The sequence below is a fragment of the Sphaeramia orbicularis genome, chromosome 18 (assembly GCF_902148855.1).
Source record: "Sphaeramia orbicularis chromosome 18, fSphaOr1.1, whole genome shotgun sequence".
In the NCBI taxonomy this organism is placed as follows: Eukaryota; Metazoa; Chordata; class Actinopteri; order Kurtiformes; family Apogonidae; genus Sphaeramia; species Sphaeramia orbicularis.
Genome location: NC_043974.1, coordinates 31332448 through 31355914, shown reverse-complemented (window position 1 = coordinate 31355914; position 23467 = coordinate 31332448). Strand labels below are relative to the sequence as shown.

General features: G+C 37.1%; 1 protein-coding gene across 1 annotated transcript in view; it reads right to left on the bottom strand.

The window, feature by feature from the left end:
• LOC115438332 (phospholipid-transporting ATPase ABCA1) overlaps positions 1–23467 on the bottom strand; it is a 419337-nt gene that overhangs the window by 275063 nt on the left and 120807 nt on the right. The window contains exons 16-17 of the mRNA XM_030161907.1: positions 14263–14484; positions 2978–3182 (exon numbers count right to left, since the gene is read on the bottom strand). Of these exons, the coding sequence (XP_030017767.1) occupies positions 2978–3182; positions 14263–14484 (427 nt within the window). The remainder of the gene's footprint in view (positions 1–2977; positions 3183–14262; positions 14485–23467) is intronic.

The following is a 23467-nucleotide window of genomic DNA, read 5'->3' as shown; positions in this document are numbered from 1 at the left end:
TTTTGCATTTCACACATTCATCTCTTGGGCCAGACTGAACACTTTGGCGGGCCGGATTTGGCCCCTGGGCCGCATGTTTGACACCCCTGGCTTAAATGATGATTTCAGATGCATTATTATATGCTGCATGGGCTTAAATTCCAGGAATTAAAGGTTAACTTGTTTTATTATCCCCGTAGGGAAATTCAGTCTCTGCATTTTACCCACTGTAATACATATACAATACCTAGCATTAGCATTAGCATATTTCACACATTAGGAGCAGTGAGCTGCCATTGAAGGCGTTTGGGGACCGACTCTAGATCTTCATCAGCACCGTGGTCAAGGGCACTGACAGGGGAATTAACCTATATGCACTGGTTTTTAATGGCAGGGATAACCAGAGGACTCAGAGAAAACCCATGTGGCGTGGAGAGAACATTAGAGAACAGGTCAACTCCACACAGAGAGGCTCCGGTCTGACTGAGAGTTGAACCCACAACCTTTTTGCTGCTAAGTGCTAACCACTATGCCACCGCACCACCTCACTAGCATTTGATGGATGGCAGATGAATGAAAATTGATTCCATTCCCCCATCTTCTGAACCCGCTTTATCCTCACTTGGGTCATGGGGGGTGCTGGAGCCTATCCCAGCTACTTATGGGCGAAGGTGGGGTACACCCTGGACGAGTCACCAGTTTATTGCACGGCTGACATATAGAGACGAACAACCAATCACTCTCACAGTGGGTACGGTTACATGATGTTAAATCCGATTTATTTTTCCAGAAGAAATTAATCTGGAACTAAAGTACTTTCTCTTCTGTTTACATGGAAATGTTCAACCCGAATAAAGGTTTACATGAGAAATGTTTATTCAGTTCTTACAGCCCTTCTGTTAGCTTAGCTTAGCTTAGCATAGTCACTGCATTTCCATGGTCACACGTAGCCAGTTTTTTTAAAGGTGATTTGTAGTCTTTTGTAAGTGATTTTCTGAAATCCGATTCTCCCTAATTATTTCTTTAGATACACGACTTACTGCACTCATACAATCTTGGGACTGTTGTGTTGACGGAAGTTGGAAAATCTTTTTGTTGAAAAGGATGCATGCGCTAAATTAGCTTTGCTTTACCATTTTAGCTTTACATTAGTTTTTATTTCCCAAGATTTTATTAGTGCAGTAAGTCACATCGCCATGATTTGAGCCTCAATTTGTGATCATATTGACCCCACCGGACTAAAGTAACGATTAGGGAGAACTGAATTTCACAAAATCACTCATAAAATCCTACAAATCACCTATAAAAGCCTGGCTACGTCTGGCCATAGGAATAAAGTGATTATGCTAAGCTAGGCTAAGCTAAGCTAACGGAAGGGCTGCAAGAACAAGGCAATCTGTGCACTGCAGTGCAAACTGATTTGCCCACTTATCGAACTCATTAGTGCATGACAAATGAATGAATAAAAAACAAGTGGTGAACTCTTCCTTCAGGGTTTTAGAGGCTGGTAGATCCCATCAGAATAGCCCACTGGAACAGTTTGGGTTGACTAGACTGCATTGCATATTCTTCCGTCAGCACAGAATGTGTGCGTCAACACGACAGGACAAGACAACGAGCATGTGCAGAATGGCAGGAATAAAGTCCAAACGGAATGAAGGGTTTACATGTCCGAGGAATAATTTAGCCTGGATTCAAAAGTGGATTAAACCAGTGACTTTAATCGGGTTTAAATTTAATCCAAACTTTTCTTTTTCAACTGGAATAAGGTGTTTACATGGGCATCTGAAATAGGATCTAACCTTTAATCAGTTTAAACCAGGAATAAAAGTTGTCATGTAAATGTACAGATTTACACCTATGGGAAATGTTAGGTTGACCAATCAACCTATCAGTGCATGTCTTTGGATGGTGGGAGGAAGCCAGAGTACCCGGAGAGAACCCACACAGACACGGGGAGAACATGCACACAGAAAGGTCCCTGGTTGGAATCGAAGCCAGGACCTTCTTGCTGTGAGGCGACAGTGCTTCCATTAATTTCCATTTTTGTTAAAAGAGCAAATCACAAAATTAATCATGAGCAGGGAATTGATAAACAATCAGACTGATGAGTACAATTTAGGTTTGAGAGGTTTATTTTTCATCTTTTATCACAGTCATTGTTTTATCAACCCTTTTACAACCTGATTGGTGGAACTTGTTTCATGCCTGTAGTCAACTTGTCTTGATTTCATGTTGCATGTGTTCATGGTTGGAGAATTATCAAAAAGATGTCATTATCTAACTGCAGAACAAATCTACCGAGGGCAGTCACTCAAATAGAGGTAAGTGTACCCCCGGGGTACTTGGAAGAAGCCCAGCAGGTACTTGAAATTTTTGTTGAAAAAGACATTAAATAAGTCATCATGTACTGAATCCAAAATAAATAATGAAAATTAATGCTGAAATATAAAACACAATAAAAACATTCATATAGTACAACTGGCACTTTAACATTTTAAGAACATTTGTATTTGATATTATTCAAGATAAATTTGTTTGAGTAATTAAGTTATTATTTTTTGTTGATGGAAGGTTAATTTATTCATTAATGACCAATTCATTTATTTTTCTTATCACTGAAAGAGGAAACTTTAGTTTATAAGTAAATTTTGTGCGCAAAATATAAAGATTTGTTATTTTTAATATATTACAGTTAAATATGTTGTTTGTTCACAGAGTTTTGAAAATATAAACAGACACCTTTGGTATAGGAACAAATTTTGTCTATTTTTTTTTTTCAATCAAAAATGCTGAAGCGACAGTTAGGGGTACTTAGCTAAAAAAGTATATTTCAGGGGGTACTCCACTGTAAAAAGTTTGCAAACCACTGACCTGGGAATGAATAAAGTAACCTGAACCCAAACCCGAGAATTGACAATGGCATCCATATTGATAAAATCTAAGCAATTTCCACACCTACTGTAACTAAATAAATCAAATAAACAGAAACGCATACCTGGGAAGACATTCTCGACGTACCAGGTGAGCACCCAGTACAAAGCTGCATCAAACAGCATCATGATAATGGACACGATGAAAGTGTAGCGTTCTCCTTCCTCTGGACTCTTGCCGATGTTGTGCCACTGAATCCCGATTCCTTGCTCCTCGTACTTGGAAAAGTTCTCACAGCCGTAGCCAAAGGCCACACACGACAATAAGCTCTAGAAATAGAAAAAAAAACAACAAGTGTTATTAATGAGAAACGTATAATGTACAGACTCCAGGAACACTCAGTCACATAATTGTTCAAACTGCTGCGCAATTTCCTTTGATTACTCAAGTGGGTTTTCTTTGGAGATACAATACTGTTAGCATCAAGGTCACACCACAACTGATCAATAATCTACTGCAAAAGGCAACTGGGGTAGTGCTGCTTTCAGACGGTTGAAACCTGCACTGCCTTTGTGAGCATTTAAGCGCTTTGAATGTTTTTTTTTTTTTAACTTTATTTTCAGTGCTTACACAAAGGTCACATATACACACAGATTCACTTGTCTTCAGAGTCTGTCGCTTCAGTTCATTTATTCCATTCAATTTTCAGCTATTCATGTGATGTTAGTGGTCACTGCTTTGTAACACATTTCTGTGAAGGCTTTTCTCTAACTGGACACAAAATATACAGGGTGGGGAAGCAAAATTTACAATGCACATTTAGTTGTTTTTTCTCAGCAGGCACTACGTCAATTGTTTTGAAACCAAACATATATTGATGTCATAATCATACTTAACACTATTATCCATACCTTTTCAGAAACTTTTGCCCATATGAGTAATCAGGAAAGCAAACGTCAGAGTGTGTGATTTGCTGAACGCACTCGTCACACCAAAGGAGATTTCAAAAATAGTTGGAGTGTCCATAAAGACTGTTTATAATGGAAAGAAGAGAATGACTATGAGCAAAACTATTACGAGAAAGTCTGGAAGTGGAGGAAGCAACAAAAAACGTACCGAAGCTTTTATTAAAGCTCTCAAATCCAAAATCCTAAAGGATCCAACCAAATCCATGAGAAAAATGGCAGTTGAACTTGAGGTAGACAACAAGACCGTTAGAGATGCAGTAAAATATGATTTGAAGTTAAAATCTTACACAAGAACACCAAAACACTTGTTGACAACAGCAACAAATCCAACTTTAGCAATTTTTGGGAATCATGTTTATGCCCGCCTTCTAGCCCAGATCTAAACCCTCTGGATTCTGCTATTTGGGGCATTTTAGAACATGCTACCAATAGAACATCACACAGCAATGTCGACTTTCTGAAAGATACTATTAAAGAAGAATGGGAGAAGTTGTCACCCGAATATTTGAGGAACACTTGCGCAAGTTTCAGGAAGCGTGTGAAGGCAGTTATTGAGAAAGAAGGAAGACACAGAATAAAAACATTCTCTATTATGTCAATTTTCTTGTGGCAAATAAATTCTCATGACTTTCAATAAACTAATTGGTCATACACTGTCTTTCAATCCCTGCCTCAAAATATTGTAAATTTTGCTTCCCCACCCTGTATATATATATATATATTTATAAAGAATCTGTCTGCGCTTAACACAATACATCCTTCTGTATTATTGAAGTATAGTTCAATCTATAAATCTACCACAGCGTAAATGAGTTCGTAGAAACCAGAGGAATATTTGCTCAAAACTGTACAATTTTGGAGTAAAAACATACATGAGCTCAGTCTACAAACACATATTCAATCAAGTTTTGTGTGCATTTACAAAACCTGGTACATATCTATCACCCCAAAACTAACAAGATCACCATTTTGGATTTTACAGCATTTTTTCTCTAATTTACTCACATTATTTTTTATCTATCTCCTCGTATGCTTTATTCAGTCACCTTCAAATTTGGTCAGTATTATCTCCAGGCTTTGCCAGCCAAATTTATTAAAACACTACGCAAAACTTAAACAACAAACAAAATACAACTTCTAACTGGTATATTTTCCAATCTACTCTAAATTCCACATGCTTCATCAGATACCTCCACATCAATATTGAGACAGTTGTTATAACAATGCAGTAAATTTTAAGCTTTTGCAGCGAAACAAGAGGCCATAATAACACCACCATATGATATCCGACCCTCTCAAATTTTTGAGAGGTTCAGGTTCGGGACACAACCTGAACGCATCTACATACCTATACTGTCCCAATTATCGCTGCTTTAATCGCTCTTAATTTTCCACTTAATTCCATCAGTGGTCTCTTGGGAAACACAATTTCAGCTTTGTATTTAACACAGTGTTCCGGTTTCTCTTTCGTTAAATGCTGATAAAATTTTCTTTGTCTTTTTCATCTTCTTCTATGTGTACTTATTCATTGTGTTCTCTGTTGTTGATTTCCTTGTCCTTTTCTTTTCCGTCGTCTTCTTTTTGAATTGAATCATCTTCTTCATTGTGTTCTTTATCGTCTTCATCATTGTCGTCTTCTTCACCCTCCTCTTCATCTATGTCTTTTTCATCGTCCTCTTTGTCATCGCCTTCGTCTTATTACCCCACCCCCCTGAAGGGAAGGCAAAGGGGATTGTTTTTGGTTCAGTTTCTTTGTTTGTTAACACTCTAGCAGCAAAACTATTGGTTGAATTCATACCAAATTGGGTTTATATATGGCCACTGACCCAGAATAGATCTCATTACATTTTGGGAACAGTAGGTTAAAGCTAAAATTTTTTATGAATTTTTCAAACCTTTTTTTTTTCCCCATTTAGTCATAATGGGCGAAAATTCAAATGTCTGTACCAGCAAAACAATGGTTGAATTCATACCAAATTGGGTTTACAGATTGCCAGTGACCCAGGATAGATCTCATTATATTTGGGAAAAGACAAAGTAAATTTTTTTTATGATTTTTTTTTTTTTTTTGTCTCCCATTTACTTATAATGGGCGAAATTTCAAATGTCTACAAAAACATTAATTTTGTTTCTATTTACTTCAAACTTGGCCCATATATAGAGGCAATTGATATGCTGACATCCCCACACGCATAGACATGATGACATCAGCTAGATCGATGCCAAAATAAGCTACAATACATGCAAGGGGCGGGTTTGTTGTGCCTGGCACCACTTGTTATTACTATCATTATCTACAAATTCCAGTTATTACTGTAATTATATTCATATTCTTAGTAGTCCAGTGTTTGAACATCTAGTCGAGAGTATTTAGAGTAAAATGTTCATCTATCTATTATTTCAAAGGAGACTAAAGCATAATTCTGACATAAATCGAGTGATTGCGTTCAGGTTTGTTACTCCTGTGTCTCTGGGGACTTTAAATTGAGGAAAAAAAGAACAAAAAACACTGTACTATATTCTGCAAACTGAGATCTGCTGGATCTTTTATACAGTAGGAAATCACAAATGATGCTTTGCCCAGGAGACATCATCTGCCAGGGCCTATCAGTCTGCGTTGCCATGTTGCCTGCCAGCTGTTTCATCACGCCTCATTTGCTCGCAGCGTTTTAACTCGAGCAGAAGCATTTGCTGAAGCTTCAGAGATGAACCATCATAGATACTGTGCTGTCGTCGTTACATTAACCAACTGAGTGTCTGAAAAAGCCAAACCCCGAGCCAGGCTGCTAACACTTCTGGCAACTTCCTGCGTTGTCCTGTGCTGCCTGTCGACTGCCAAGCAATCTGCAGTCAGTCAGTAGATGAGGGGTGACGGCGGGGCTACTGGGCACCCATCCTTGACCCCTGTATGAAAGGCTGACAGAATGGCAGGAAACACTCCTCTGGCTTTAGAGAAAAGGCCACGAATTGGGAGGCAGACAAAACAAGCCGGCTGTATTGAACACATGTCAACAGCACAGATACAGCCGGCTGCTCACAAAGAACATTGTTAAGAGGGGGAGTAATCAGGGTTCATGCTTGTTCTAGTCATTTTTTCCGGAATATGTTCAACAAGCAACAGCAACAAAATAGAGGGTCAAAATTTTATATAAAAATGTCAGAAAAGAAAACTGTTGTAAGAAGCAACTCTTAAAGGGAATTACACTGAAAATAAAGTTCAGACCGTACTGTTCACAAGAAAATGTCAAAGATTTCCATACTGCAAAAAGCTGTGAACTAAAGTCACATGTCTGCCTATCTTCAAGAAGCTCTTGAAGGCCCAGCTCTTCAGAGAGCACCTCCTGTCCCAGCACTTTCAAACATTCCATTTTAAATGTATTATGTTTATTCTGTTGTTTTACTTGGTATTTTTATTTCACTGTTTCTAATTATACTGCTGCTTTTCTGTCTTTTTAATCTATTCTTGTATTTTAGTCTATCATTTTGCTTTTTATTCATCTATATGACACTTTTAATTGTACAGCTGTTTTATGTTTAATCTATTCTTGTATTTTTCTTTTATTTTTGGTTTTTTTCCCCTGTAAGTCGCTTTGGAAAAAAGCATCTCCCAAATGCATAAATGTAAATGTAATGTTGCAGCAGTTAAAGGCGGTTCGAATGGACTGGATTTAGAATGATGAATGTTATACAATGCAATGTATGTTAAATTCATTCAGTGAATCGAGGTTTTGCTTCTTTCAAACTGTGAAATTGGTTAAATTAAAAATTTAGCCTCTGGAAATACTTTTTGCTCGACAAATTCACAATGCAACCTGTTTGAGTTTAATATGATCAGTGTAAGAGTTTCTCCAGTCAGATATAACACATAGTTTTAGTAGAAAAAGTTTGTTTTTTGCCTGTTTTTTGACTTTAGTTCAAGTAGTCAGAAATTCATTGATTGAAAATTGTAAAATGTTTAATGTTTTGGCTGCATTGCCCAGTTCTATGTTTGTCTTTTCTATAAAGTGAGTTACATGTTAGATTTTACTCAAAACCTCATGTTAGGTGACATAAGCACTGTAGTAATAGGTTAAAAAATCTGCGAAAAACTATTTGTAAACAGGATATGGCGGAATATCTACACACTTATTAACTACTGGACTATTACCTGGGGTAGTTTTCTCTGACCCTTTTACAGAAGGTAAAAGTTGCGGTAATCTTTATTGACACTGGCGGTAATAATTACTGATGTAGCACATTTGGACAGGACTAAAATCTGTGGCAATTATTACTTTACCCCACGTACTTATGTAAAACTAATTCTGTCCGAATAGGGCTTTAAAGGCACTTGTGACTTGGGACTTCTGATTGCTTTAGGTAAACTAAGCAACGTGGCAGGGTTATGTAGCTAACAAAAAAATGTTAGTTGCTTAATCATCGGGTTGATGGACAATATTAATATTCTAATCATGATGTTATGACAACAGGAAGCGATGCCATAAGCACAATGACAGGAGGGGACGGCAGTGTGTGAATGGATTTACCCCTCCCACTTGTGGTAGTTTTACTGAAATTTCTTATCCCGTGCAAATTGGCCATTAATATTACCAACGTCCTGTGATAAAGTGGTATTACCCCATGTGCCCATGTAAAGCAAATCCAGTCCATTTTTGACTGAAAAAAACAAACAAAAACAAATCCAGTCCAGATCATGCTTAACTCTATAGTGCATTGGTAAACTTAGTGAGATATTGAATCCTAGGAAGTTACTCTACCATCCAGGCTTAGCAGAAGCATAAATGAATTCAGTCATCTCTGAAATTTGCAGGACTTTTTCACAATTTTTCCAGAAATTAAAAATTAATCGAGCGTGTTCTCGGGACATAAAAGAACTATGGGATGTCTCAGGCTTGTGCTGAGTTTCAAATTAACATTTGACTGAGAAAACACAGGAAACCAGTTGTGCAGATGCAGCAGGTAGATGGATTCTGGAAGCGGCATGTCACTCTGATGAACTGCCTTCAGCTCTTCCTTTGGCACACAGTGACAATCAGAACCTGTTCATATTAATTCAGGTGATCTTTTGAAATTCCGGTCGGATTAAAGACATCATTATCAAGGACAATGTGAGGGAGACTTTGTATGCCTCCGAACAAGTAGTCCACAGTGAGCTGGGGGAGAGGGAGAGAAACCTCTGCACACACATCTCTGATAAAGTGTAGGGATGAAGTGGATAGTGGTTTGGTCAGAGGAACATTGCTCATGCTAATTAGAGGGCTAGAGGGCTATCCATCTAGTCGGAGCACAGGGAAAAAAAATCTAAGTGCCAGGGGAAAACCTGGCAATGGCACTCTGTGTAGAGATTAAATAAGGTTTGCAGTGTTTTATATGTAAAACGCCTGTGTAACCTGCATGCAGATGGTAGAAGTAAATGAGGTGCAAAGTTTCTTCAAGAAAGAATAACATTTTTATAAGTCATAGTAACTTCCTGGAAAAAAAACCCTAAACAAAACACAAGAATAGGCCTACATCAAAAATAGTTTATAGTACTGCAGATCAGTACAGAGTAGTAATTTAATATTTGACATATGCACCATTCTGACAATATATACTAAATATTTAGGCATGTTGTTGCTGTATGTCAAGATGTATATAGCAAATCTTAGAATTATATGTTGGATTTTTCTTTTTTTATTACCACGCCCCCCAAAGGAGAGGCAAGGGGTACTGTGTTTGGCTCGGTTTGTTTATTTCTTAACGCTTTAGCAGCAAAACTAGTTGGGTCTATAGATTGCCAGTGACCCAGAATAGATGTGACCACATTTTGAGAAAAGTAGGTCAAAGTTAACATTCTTAATGAATTAAAAATATTTTTTCCCCATTTACTTGTTGCTGTCTATGTCTATGCTGACATCAGCACACGCATAGACGTGATGACACTAGCTGGGTCGATGCCAAAATAAGCTACAAACGTGCAAGAGTTGGGGTTTGTTGTGCGTGGCACCACTTGTTTAATGCTTGTGTTTCATTCAGAGCCAGAGAAAACCATTATTACTTAGATTTTAAAAGGCAACACAGGTAATATGTTTCTCTCTAACTCTGAATACAGCCCGATTTATCCACCCATTCACTATATTTGTTTTATATATGACCATAATACTGACATAACTGCATGTGCATCCTTCATATTACCTTTGCCAAGCTTGATAGAATCTGAGAAATCAGTTTAGTTTTAAACTGTGGGTCATTTGTTTCTAGTCAGGATCATTTCAGTGTAACACAACATAATGGTTTAGTCAATAACAGGAGCTTCATTCATTCGTATAAAACCAAGTTATGATCAGAAAACAGCAAAGGTAAGACAAAATACATCATCATCGCTTCGTAATGTGACTTTTATTTTTGCTGGGCTTTGTCTTGTTCAGTGAGTTTTATCAGTAGAGATTTAAAAGTTTCACTGTTGGATCTGCTTAGTGTTAGCTTAGCGCTAAAAAGTGTGTCTCATTGATCTGTTTTAGTAAATTATTCATGACATACGCTGGTCTCAGACTGTCGGACTGGTTTACTTAGTGCTTGTTTGTATTGTGCTCAGTTTTTTAGCCTTTAGCTGATGTTCTTCTGCTTACATGGACGTATACCATATGTATATTGCTACAACACAGGTGTGGAAATGTTATTATAACATAATACAGTGATGCAGCAGCTATTCTTCCTGTTGTCCAAAACAAAATAAAACAAACAAAAAAAACCCCTCCTACATCACATACAACAGTGTACACACACAAGAGAAACTCCTGACAATGTAATAATTAACTTTTTTTTTCAGATGATCAAAACAGTGTTGGTTAACATACTCTAAATACTATAATAAATATGATTCCAATACAATTTAACTAAAAAAATATATTAAATATAAAAACACCTGCACTAAAATCAACATTTGCACTCTTATTTTCCAATGACCTATATTCTCTATTGTATATTTTACATTCAGCTTATTTCTATCCTTTTTATATTCAGCTTCTCATGCTTTTATCGAATAGTGCTTCTGTGTTTATTTCTCATTCTTATGCTGTTCTTTATTTATTGTTTGCACCTACACACCAGGACAAACCCCTTGTGCTCTGAAGCACAATAAAATAAAATAAAATAAAATAAATAAACCTGTTTCTGAATAGGTATGTGTGCACACTTATTCTCACATGAATCCTTAACACAGTTCAACTTTGTTCTTCAAAAGCTGTCGGTGTAATTGTAAAATATGGGAGTAAATTACATTCTTCCACAGCCCGATACATAACAGATCATTTAACAGAAAATAGTGTTACATCAGGAAATATTAAATTTGCTTGTGCTGCCTGTTTTGGTGGAGTATTCACATCGATCAAAAGTGAAATACTGAAAAATATCCACAGGCTGATACAAAACAAACTGTGGTTTTGTATTAATGATACGTCTGCTGAATACAAGTAGCGATTACTGTTTTTAACGTATAATCATGCAGGACCGTCCTGCGTTTCCAACAGGCCTATTGTGTATTTATAATGGAACACAACAGCAATTGTAACTTCTTCTTTATCCTCTTTATTAAATTGTATTGTGTGTGTTTTCTCTCAAAGGACGGTCCAACATGTGTCACCTTTTTTTTAATACTTGTTTTTGACAGCTGTGGAAAAACAGTCAAATCATAACCGATATACGCAGCAAAGTGTAATCAGTCGATTGTGGGAACTGCATGATGATATGTTTATTTTAGAAAAGATACAAATCTAACTTTTTACTTGTGTAATTGAAAGATGGGGATGCTTTCAGTCCATGTGCTCCATGCAGGGTAGGTTATTTGTTAGCGAAGAAGGACGTCAGTTGTTGTTGTTACACAGTACTAATATTTCAGTGTGATAACTACGGAACACAACAGTTTACCTTGGACGAGCTCACCTGATGCTGCGCTGTTGAAACTGACTAACAAAACACCCAAAAGACCCAATTGAAATTCCAGGAAGATGCGCTGTGGTTCAAGGCAACGGAGATTGGAGATTGGTTTGTGTCTTTGTCTGTAGAAAGGACAGCTTGAGGACAAACGATAGCGCCGCTGCCATAAAGGTCACACAGAAAGGCTACACTGAAAGTTGAGCAATGGGATACTGTTTATCTGTATCCCTTAGAGCAGGCGGTGTCAAACATGCAACCCGTGGGCCAAAACCGGCCCACAAAAGGTTCCAATCCGACCCGCGGGACAAATTCACTAAGATATTAACAGTCACTGGTGTCAAACTTGTTTTAGTTCAGGTTCCACATTCAGTCCAGTTGTGATCTCAGGTCAAATAATAGCATAATAACCTAAAACTAATGACTCCGAATTTTTGTCTTTCTTTTAAAGGGGTCATATTTTGTTTTTTTTTTTTTAATTTAATTATGTCTTTTAAAACATTTCCCTGTGGTCTACATAAAGTGTAAATGCTATGGTTGGGTCTGAATTCTTCATTAATTCAACTCCACAGGTCCATCTTCAACCCTATTTCTGAGTAATGACACCAGAAAGGTTGTTTTGAGCATTGGCCCTTTAAATGCACATGAGCCACTTCACACTCCACCCCCTCCAGATTGTTGACCATGCTGCTCTATGCTGTTTCTCCATACTCTGAGAAATGTTCGTCGGAAGTCTTGACCTTACATATGCAAATGTCGTGATGTAACTAGTTATAGACGTAACAAATTAAGAAGGAATTAAAATAGGTTGTAGAAATCCACTCGATTTTTGCCAAAATGAATATAAAGATAACTTTGCAGCACCTGGAGGGTTCAAATACAAACTTTATGAACTATTAGGGTCCCCAAATACACAAATAAATGTACCAAAGACTAATAAAAGTGAGTTTAGAAAAAATTACAACCCCTTTAATGCAAAAAAAACAAAAAAAACAAAACATTAACCCATAAAGATAAGGGTTACTTTTGTGTCAGTTCGTCAATGATATTTTCTCTATTTTTAAGTGATTTATCACCATTTATTCTAATATTATGGTCAGTATTTTGCATTCTTAAATAAAAATCAGGTATCGTCCTACTTTTTTAATTTACTGATCATGATTGATGCCCGTAAAAGCTCAGATTAAAGTTGAGGGTTATTAAATCAAAAACGGACAAAACGGAGGAAAAGTGACTTTTTCAGTAAAATCTATCATTAACTGAACATAAACCAACTGTCTCCATCCACTGTCATTGATCCAACTCCATGGGTTTTACTGGTGAATCAATGTTGTAGAAGATGATGGTGTTTCCATGGTAACGACGGAGCCTCTGAACGTCCAAATGGGTCATATCTGATGACCATGAAAAGATGATTAACTGCATTTTACACCAATTATTTACATGTATTGATAGGATTAGTGGATCAACAGGTATTAAACTTGTATATCACAAAATGATTTTGGTTGCCAGTGAGTGTTTGGCTCTTTAATGGTTAAATTATGGAAATATGTATATGAACAAACTATCCTTTAACAATAAAATGTGAATAAGCTGAAATGTCTAAAGAAAATTAAGTGCAATTTTAACAACATTCTGCCTGTTACTAAATGTTTTGTGTCTTTGTAGATCCGATCTGTAATGCACACGTATAAATGATAAACTGAAGCATCATGAAGTTCAGGTTGTTCATGGTTGTTTGTGTTATTCCCATTTTTTAAGGATAGTTTGCAGACGGAAACATTTTCACAATGTAATTTTTACTTTTTTCACTCTACAGTACAGAGAAAAGTTTGGAGTTTACATCATTTCTAGGTTATTATGTTATTATTTTACTGGTCCGGCTTGTTTGACATCATATTAGGCTGAATGTGGCCCCTGAAAGAAAATAAGCTTGACATCCTTGCCTTAAAGGATGGAGGGAAAATCCTCCACTTCCTCGCTGCTTCTGTCTAGTCTCTTCTTTTATGTAAATGTTTCATGTTCTTGTCACTTGGTTATGTCCAGTTCTGCCAAAAATGATTCAAGTAAGTGCCAGAATATGTCACAACAAAGGAGATCCCAGTGATTAAAAGCAAAGCAAAGACACTTTAGGTATTCTAATATTATAACTACAGACATAATGATTTCTACATGCTGTTTTGGTGCAGTTTTAATGTCATTGAAACCTTCAATTCATCCTGGAGCCACAAACGTCACACCTCATTATCAGGGGAACTGGTCTCTGTAACAAGAAACTCCTGTAGATAATATTAGCACTGGGGGTGAATGTATTTCCTTTAATAATAACCAGCTCTAGTCAAATGAGACGCAAGACTGTTTGGATTTAAAACATGAAACAGATAAGGAGCAGACAAATCTTAGGAATGAAATGGGGTAAAAAAAATAAAAAAATAAAAAAATCAAGCCAAAACCTGGTCAAGCGCTCATGTACTGTATGATACTAGCAGGTGGAGGATATTAAAAACCACGTCGGTGCTAAAGACGGACTTACCACGCCAACCTTGGCCCGGAAACCCATGACGTCCCTCCAGGCGTAGCAGAGGATGTGCGGCAGGTAGAGGACGAAGTAGATGAGGCCGCCGCACGCAGCTGCTAAGTTGGCCTTAGAGAAGAAGACGCTAATGAAGAAGCACTGAGTGATGGTGGTGAAGCAGAACACCAGCAGGAAGACGAAGATTACGGAGGGGTCGCTGTACTGCAGCACTTGCCCGTACTGCTCCACAGGAAACAAAGGGAAAGAAAGTCAAATGTGAGGATGTTATTCAATGTTAAAAAAAAAAAAAGTTTCAGGAGAAAAAGTTATGCTGCAGAATAATTATCCTGCAATTTTTACCCTGGTTTTTGGTTCAGTTTGTTCCATTTGTTTGTTTGTTAACACTTTAGCAGCAAAACTACTGGTTGAATTCATACCAAATTGGGTTTATAGATTGCCAGTGACCCAGAATAGATGTCATTACATTTTGGGAAAAGTAGGTCAAAGTTTTAATATTTCTGCTTTTACAGTCTGTCGTCGCCCATGGCAACAAGATGCCGATGTTTCCTCCAACAGGTATTCAAGGCTTTATAATAAAGATAATGGAGCCTCTGTGACTCCGGGTTCCACCAGGGACGGCTGTGTTGTGTTTGGACATGCTTTGTGGCAGCTCTACATAATCATACTCATGTTTTCAGGAATTCAGGAAGATGGCGCGCCACTGTGTACGAAATGTTGTTAATGTCCGAGTCAAGTTTTACGTCTATAATGTACACTTTATTATTAGAATTTTATTATTTATGCCCATTTTTATATTTCTTGCAACTGTTCTTTTTAACTTGACTTCTGAATTCTAATGCTTCTGTACCACAATGTACCTGTGGAAATGGAAAACTCTATGCTATTGTATTCTGTATATGTTTGTTGTGCCAAAATCTAAAAAGAAGCTTCGTGGGGACCGTGCCTTTTCTGTTGTTGCCCCAAAGCTGTGGAACCACTTGCCCTTAGATGTTAGACAGGCTCAGTCGCTGCCTGTCTTTAAATCATGTCTAAAAACGCACTTTTTCTCACTGGCTTTTAATCAATGAGTGACGTTTTTCTTTTGTTTTTTATTTTTTTTTAAGCTGTTTTTATCAGATTTTAATTTGTCTTTGTTTTTATGATGGTTGTATTTGTTGTTCTTTGTTGTGTTATCACTGTTTTTACTTACTTATTTAATCCCTTGTTTTATGTTTCGTGTACGGCACTTTGGCCAGCTGTAAAGTCCTTAAGGGGATTATAAATAGACATGACATGATATGATATGATATATGATATGATATGAATACGATACGATACGATACGATACGATACTCTATTCTATTCTGGATCTCCACTGTGTACATGGCGTTACTCTCTGAATCAAGTTCTGTCTATAATGTGTATTGTTTTGTATTGTCTTTTGTTTGTTTTTGGCCAAGTTTGAGGTAATAGAAACAAAATAGATGTTTTAATAGACATTTGAAATTTCGCTGTCAATAAGTAAATGCGAGACGGAAAAATATTTTAAAAATTCATAAAAAATTTGAACTTTGACCAACTGTTCCCAAAATGTAAAGAAATCTATTCTGGGTCACTGGCAATCTATAAACCAAATTTGGTATGAATTCACCCAATAGTTTTGCTACTACAGTGTTAACAAACAAACAAACAAACTGAGTAAAAAACAATACCCGTTGCCTCCCCTTTGGGGGGCGGGGTAAATATTCCATCCCTGTTGACTAATAACTAGACTTAACTGTATTAACTTATACATCACTGAACAGCATAACTGCATAACCAGAAGCCGAAACACAGAAATCAAGTAAAAATGACAAAATCATGCTGTGAATGAAGTCAAACAGACAACACTCAGCTTCTGAAATGCTCCTAGTGCGGAATTAAACCACATCGGAGTCATAACACAGCATAGCCGCTCCTGGTGGGTAAGTATTGCAATTACTAACATCATAGTTACACAGAATCATCACTACACAAACTGCTCAAATCACTGTGACAGAGGATACTACAGGAAAATGGGTAATGTGTCAAAAAGTGGAAACAGTTGCAGCAGTTCGTGGCTCAAACACAGACTACTTTTCATACAGACAGACATTCACAAATACGATTATCATTACTGATTTGTAAAACGCAGCAGGTTGAGTAAAAAGGGCTGGAAATGTGTGAAAACATTACACACACACCTGAAAACTGGATGACCCCTATTGAATCTGACATTTCGCCCTTTTTACTCTGCTGGCTGTAAGAAGAACCCAACTCTACTTTCAAAGAGCAATTTCTACATCTGTGGCGCTGGTGTCATTTCAGAGCCGTATTCAGATATTACTGTTATTAAAACAGCGCTAATGTGACTGTTGTAATTACTGGCATTACACTGTTACAGAGAAATGGAAAATGCACATTAAAGAAATAAACGTGCCCTGATTAAACACAACTCTAGAGTATGTTAGTATGACTGTTTTAATATGTAGGTTTCACACATTAGCTTTATTATTTTAACCCATAAAGACCCAGTGCTACTTTTGTGGTGGCACCCAAATTATTTTTTTTTCTCTAGATTTAACCTTTCTTAAGTGATTTATCACTATTTATTACAATATTATCCTCAGAATTCTGCATTTTTTCAGTGAAAATCAGGTATTTTCCTATGTTGAATTTACCGATTATGTAGATTTTCATATAAAGGTCAAATTAAAGTTGAGGGTTATTCTATCAAAAAACTGAGAAAACTGAAGAAAACATGACTTTTTTTTTTTTTTTTTGCAAAATATGAACATAAACAAGACTCTTCAACCACTTTCACTGATCCAACTCCATGGGTTTTACTGGTGAATCAATGTTGTAGAAGATGACGGTGTTTCCATCTTAACTACAAAGCCTCTGCATGTCCAAATGGGTCATATCTGATGACTACGAAAAAATGACAAACTGTATTTTACACCAATTATTTACATGTATTTATAGAATTAATGGATCAACAGGTGTTAAACGTTTTAGTTCAGTAGATGCTTCTGGTCACCAGTGGATGTTTGGGTCTTTATGGGTTAAACAATCGTCTCATTAGTGCATCAGACACAGGGGTCAGTGCTCTGTAAATGCAGCGCTGGGTCCTCCTTCAATCACTGGAATCATTGTGAAATCACCTTGAGTATAAGCGTTAGAAACAGAGCGCTGAGGGCCAGAGGCACAACGCTGGACACGGCCCAGCTCAGCCAGTAGATGGCACCCCTCAGACCCATGATCCTCACTGTCTCCTTAAGCCTGGCCTCCTTCTCGGCGACAATGCCCTTAACGATCATGGCCACAGAGTAGATCCAAGCTAACGTCATGTATAATGGGAGGGAGCGGGCCAGAGACCGGAGGAACCTGGAGGGTGGAGGGGGCAGACCAGACCGGACAAGACAAAACCATCACCCACATATAACAGGAGTTAAAATGAAACCGGTGTCTGCATATATCATTGGATAATACAGTCGCGGAAAAAAATTTCGGCCACCCTTTCTTGTTCATTTTAATGCCTGGTACAACTAAAGGTACATTTGGACAAATATAATGATAACAACAAAAATGGCTCTTAAGAGTTTAATTTCAGAGCTGATATCTATCCATTTTCCATGTTTTCTTGATAATAACCAAAATCACTTCAGTTCTTACATCAATATCTATGGCATTGTACTGATAAAAACAGTGCTTTTAGGCATTCCATGTTTTCTTTTCTGTCTGTTTTAGTCACATGATACACACAGGAGTTAATACATGATTGCATAACCATTGTTTTTTGATGGTCTAATTATTTTTTTCAACGCGATTGCTTTTACACCTTGTATGCATCAGTGCCATTCCACGAAAATCTCAAATGGTAAGACTGTTTTATTATCCTTGTTAATAACTGAGATAACATTAAGCTTAATGTAGAGTATTGTGCGAAAGTCCTGTTCTAACACTAGGTTTGTTGGTTTAGTAAAGTTCTAATGACCATACGCGTTTGTCAGTCTCTATATTAAGACCCAGTCGATATATGTCAAGTATGTACAGCAGGAAATAGTTTCAGGTAAAAAAAAAAAAAAACAGCTTCTATAAACCAAAGTGGTCGAATTTTGAGTGACCTCCCTTTGCACTGAACATGTCTTTAACCCTGGGGTTTCAAACATATGACTCACAAGCCAAAACCGACCCGTCAAATGGTCCAAACAGGCCAGTGGGATGAATGTGTGAAACACAAAAATTACACTGAAAATAAAAACAAGTAATGATGTTATGAATGAAATACCAAGATATTAAAGGAACTCTTATTCGCTGTCTGTGGGAATGTCCAAAGATACCAAGATTCTGGAATGAGGTCATCAATTGTATGTCAAACACCACTCGATTAGCGGTTAGGAGTTAAGGTTAGGGCTATGAGGGCCGTTCAATAAGTTCATGGCCTCACCCAGAACAGAACAACACAGACTGATAATTTATATTTTATTTTTCAACATAATCTCCATTTACAGCAATGCACTTGGTCCATCGATGTTCAAGCATCACTATCCCATCACGAAAGAATGTAACATCCTGTATTATAACAACCAGTATTTCTGGGTGAGGCCATGAACTTATTGAACAGCCCTCGTAGTCTTGGCGTACATTGACATGCAATCAAATGGCATAGAATAACACGCAAAAGGATGAAAATGCATACATATAGCACGCCAAATGCCATAAGAACTGGCGTGACATACAATACCGTTTCATGAGACCACTCTGTGCATTGAGCTCCTCAAAATCCCCACACACACACACTTCCCGCTCAACAACTTGTTTCAGAGGGGTGGTCGATAATGGGAGGAGAGGATAATGATGAGGTCGGCAAAACATTTTTTTACGCCAAATCTTTTCTTTTTTTTTGGGGGGGGGGGGGGGGGGGGGGGGGGGCAGGAGGCTCATGATGATGTAGGGGGGTCATTTGTTCAAAAAAGGTTGAGAACCACTGCTCTATAGTGAAAAATACAGTTACTTTTTCCATAACATGTACGTTTATGGACCCTCACCTACTTTATCTACACCTCTTTGAAAATCAGTGTAGAACATTATAATAACTAGAAGCACTCGGAGAGCGCAGACCTCCGCCAAGGCTGATCAGTGGCCCCCCCCGTGGCCACCCCCGATCACCACCAAAATGTAATCATTTCTTCCTTATCCCATTTCCAACAAACCCTGAAAATTTCATCCAAATCTGTCCATAACTTTTTGAGTTATGTTGCACACTAACGATCAGTGGCCCCCCCTCGTGGGCCCCCCCACCCCCGATCACCACCAAAATTTTATCATTTCTTCCTCATCCCATTTCCAACAAACCCTGAAAATTTCATCCAAATCTGTCCATAACTTTTTGAGTTATGTTGCACACTAACGATCAGTGGCCCCCCCCGTGGGCCCCCCCACCCCCGATCACCACCAAAATTTTATCATTTCTTCCTCATCTCATTTCCAACAAACCCTGAAAATTTCATCCAAATCTGTCCATAACTTTTTGAGTTATGTTGCACACTAACGGACAGACAAACAAACAGACAGACAGACAAACAAACAAACAAACCCTGGCAAAAACATAACCTCCTTGGCGGAGGTAATAATAATAATGGATTAGATTTTATATAGCACTTTTCTAGACATCCAAAGCGCTTTACATTATTGATCCATTATTCATTCGCTCTCACATTCCCCCTCTGGTGGTGGTAAACTACATCTGTAGCCACAGTTGCCCTGGGGCAGACTGACAGAAGCGTGGCTGCCAGTTCACACCACCAAACATTCATACGTATTCATACACCAGTGTGAGTGGCACTGGAGGCAAGGAGGGTGAAGTGTCTTGCCCAAGGACACAACGGACTGACTAGCATGGAGCGGGATTCGAACCGCCAACCCTTCGGTTATTGGACGACCCACTCTACCACCTGAGCCAAGGCCGCCCTGTGCAACTAAAACACTTATTTTCTCCAAATGAGCTCCCTATTTTTGGCTGTTATTTGTGTATCCAACTGTTCAGAGCTATGCTGAACTACTCATGAGCTGACTAATGTTATTAAAATAGGCTCAACATTATCTACTAGCTGAATATTCTGGACTAAAATAATTTGATGCAAAGCCACAGAGGTCAACACAGAGACAGAGGCAGGTTTGGGCACTGATATTAAAAAGCTTCATCATATCCAGGTTACTGATATCTCCAATATCTGCACACTTAAATGCTTCAATGCTGGGCTTTTTTTGGTTGCGAGGAGCTGATTTTGCACACACACTGAATAATGTCCCATTAATGAACTCAACACAGCCTGAATTATTATACTTATAATTATAAATATAACATTTACTGACTTCCCTTTGGTGTTGAAAACAGTAGATACTGTATTTTATTATTAATTGGGTTGAAAGTGACAGCAAAAGTAAAATAACAATATGAATAAAACACAATGTAAAATCAATCTTTTCAAAGTATAGTAGCAGAAGATGACACTTCATCTAATATTTTAACAGTAGTCAAAACATAGATGAATTATCACTTAAATGTAATATTTTAATCTGTCATTTTTACAGAACAATTTATTGTGTTGTCTGATTTTAAGTAAAATAATCACAAGTTGTCATCAAGTATGGCATCATAATTGACACAAATAATTGTTATATATTTTGAATTTATAAATATATATAAAATATGATTAAATATGTGTTCAATGCAGTGGATAACAGCATAACTCAACATTTTTATTCTGCACTTGTTCTGGTCTTATTTCCTTTGTTTGGACTGATTAATAAATGTGCTTTAATGTAATTATTAAGATTTCAGGCCAACGCCTGCTGTGGGGTTGACAATTGAAGTTGAACTGCAAGAGTTTCCATTTATTAGATACTTCTTGGGAGTAAAACAATAACATGATGTGAATTTACGTTCCTTATTTAGAAACATTAAAACAGATAATATGTGTTCTCTGGAAGCATTTATGAATTTTGAGCTCACCAAAGCTGTGTGAAATACGGAAGAGGCTTCAGGTGGAAAAGATGTAATGTGAAAAAAACAGGTGTAAAGGACGCAGTCAAATAAAAACATTTTTAAAAGACATAGATTTGAATTACATAAGTTTCTGAAGAAGATAAACGTGACACATGGCGGACATGACACTAAAGATGCAACGGGAAATAAATGCTATAAAAGGCAAAAAGAGTAAAAAAGGAGGGATAAATTTAAAAGTTTCTCGAAAACACTGATCTGAAACATACCCTTGAACCTGTAACTACCTCTTAACACATTCTGTAAGGGCACTAAGTGTTAATTTGATTAACTTTTTGTGCTATGAATGTATCTGCCATTGGGTGTATTGCGATAATACTTGTATGCCATGTTCTACATTGGCTCTACAATCCCTTGAGTAGTGTCGATCTGCTGTCTGGATACATGTTAACGGTATTGCACTATACATTTAATTTTGCAACTTTGTGTATATTTATGTTCTTTATTTTTATTTATTTATGCATTTACTTTCTTCTCTTTGGAAACCTTAATAGATGAGATGTGTGGTTTGGGGGGTTGGGCCTGGGATTACTATAGCGTGTACTATAATATTTTTATAACTTTGTACGGTGACCTTGAGTGTCCTGAAAGGTGCCTATAAATAAAATGTATTATTATTATTATTATTATTATTATTATTATTATTATTATTATTATTATTATTGTATGTCTGTGTTCACTTTGTATGTATGTACTGTGAAAAATATTCAAAATTCACATAAATATATGATTTTAACAAAAGGAATGAGGAAGGAAGAAGGGAAGGGAAGGTGACGGGAAGAGAGAGGGAGGCGAGAGAGCAAAAAAAGGCTGTCACTATTTTTGTATTTGGTATTATTGCCTTTGCTTCTTTTTTTCCCCTTAATCTTCTTTCTATACAGTTATTTAAAACCCTTTCCTGATTTCTCGTTTTTGTATACTCACATCTTTTGGCCCTTTTACTTAATAGACTGTCAGTTTTGTTTTCATTCCCTCTTCTGTCTCCACCTAAATATGCACAACCTGTACAAAATAATAATCACACACACACACACACCTGTAAATAGCCCTCTGTTTTCACCCGTCCTTATTTTGCTTAATGTCTCTGAACTCTTCTGTCTTGTCTGGTGTCTATGAACTTGTATGCCTTCAAGTCTATCAATTAGTATGCCAGATGTGCTGTCTTGTATTTTTTGTTAGCCCTGTCACATTGTTTTTCTAGCACTAAATTTAAAAAAAAAGAGGAGAAAAAAAAGAGTGAAAAAGACGTAAAAGATGGAACTGAACCAAAACAACACAGACGACAAGAGTAAAACAATGAATGTAACAAAAAGCATGTAAAATATAAGACTATGCTTTTCCAAAGCAAAGCAAAGACCACAAAAAATATTTTGCTGTGTATTAAAGGATGGGGTTTTTTTTCTCTATTGAGGAGAAAATGTGTTTATTTGCACTTCCAAAGGTGGAAGAGTGGTTAAAATGTATTTTAAACACTATTCTGCACAACTCAACCCCCAGCCTTTTTACAGTGGTCATTTGACCAAGGACAGCCTTCACAAACGGCTGCAGTTTGAGGTTGGACTCCAACAGTGGAAACTGCTGAAGGACGGAACACTTCTCACTTTATTATGCCTGGATTCACAGCCCTTACCTCTACGTAGGTGTAGGATTTATTATTTGTACATTTGCTTTGTTGCTCAAGCCTAGCTGTGAGTCTTCAGATGAGGAGGTTTATGTTCGAGCTCAGGTGATCAGCTGTTCTAATTAGACGCTAATCTACCTTTACATGTTTACATCATCATACACCTGTTTGTAGAAACATGAAGCACTTTTACTTCGAACCCTTTAGGGTCAAAAGGTATTATGTAGTATCTTATCTTATCCAGTGTGCTATTATTACAAGTACTTATATTACTTATTAATTTACAACTATTACTGTTATCACTTTATTGTAACTGTTATCCTCTGTTTGTCCATATTGTACATATTATAATATAATTCATTATTTATAATATTATGACTTTATTATTTGTTGTTTCTACTAGTATTTTCCAGTGTGCAATTGCCTGGTTTTATTCTTAACTGTTTTTTTATAATTATTGTTATTACTATCATCTTGTTATATTTCTTACTAGCCCATTCACTCATGGGGAACCG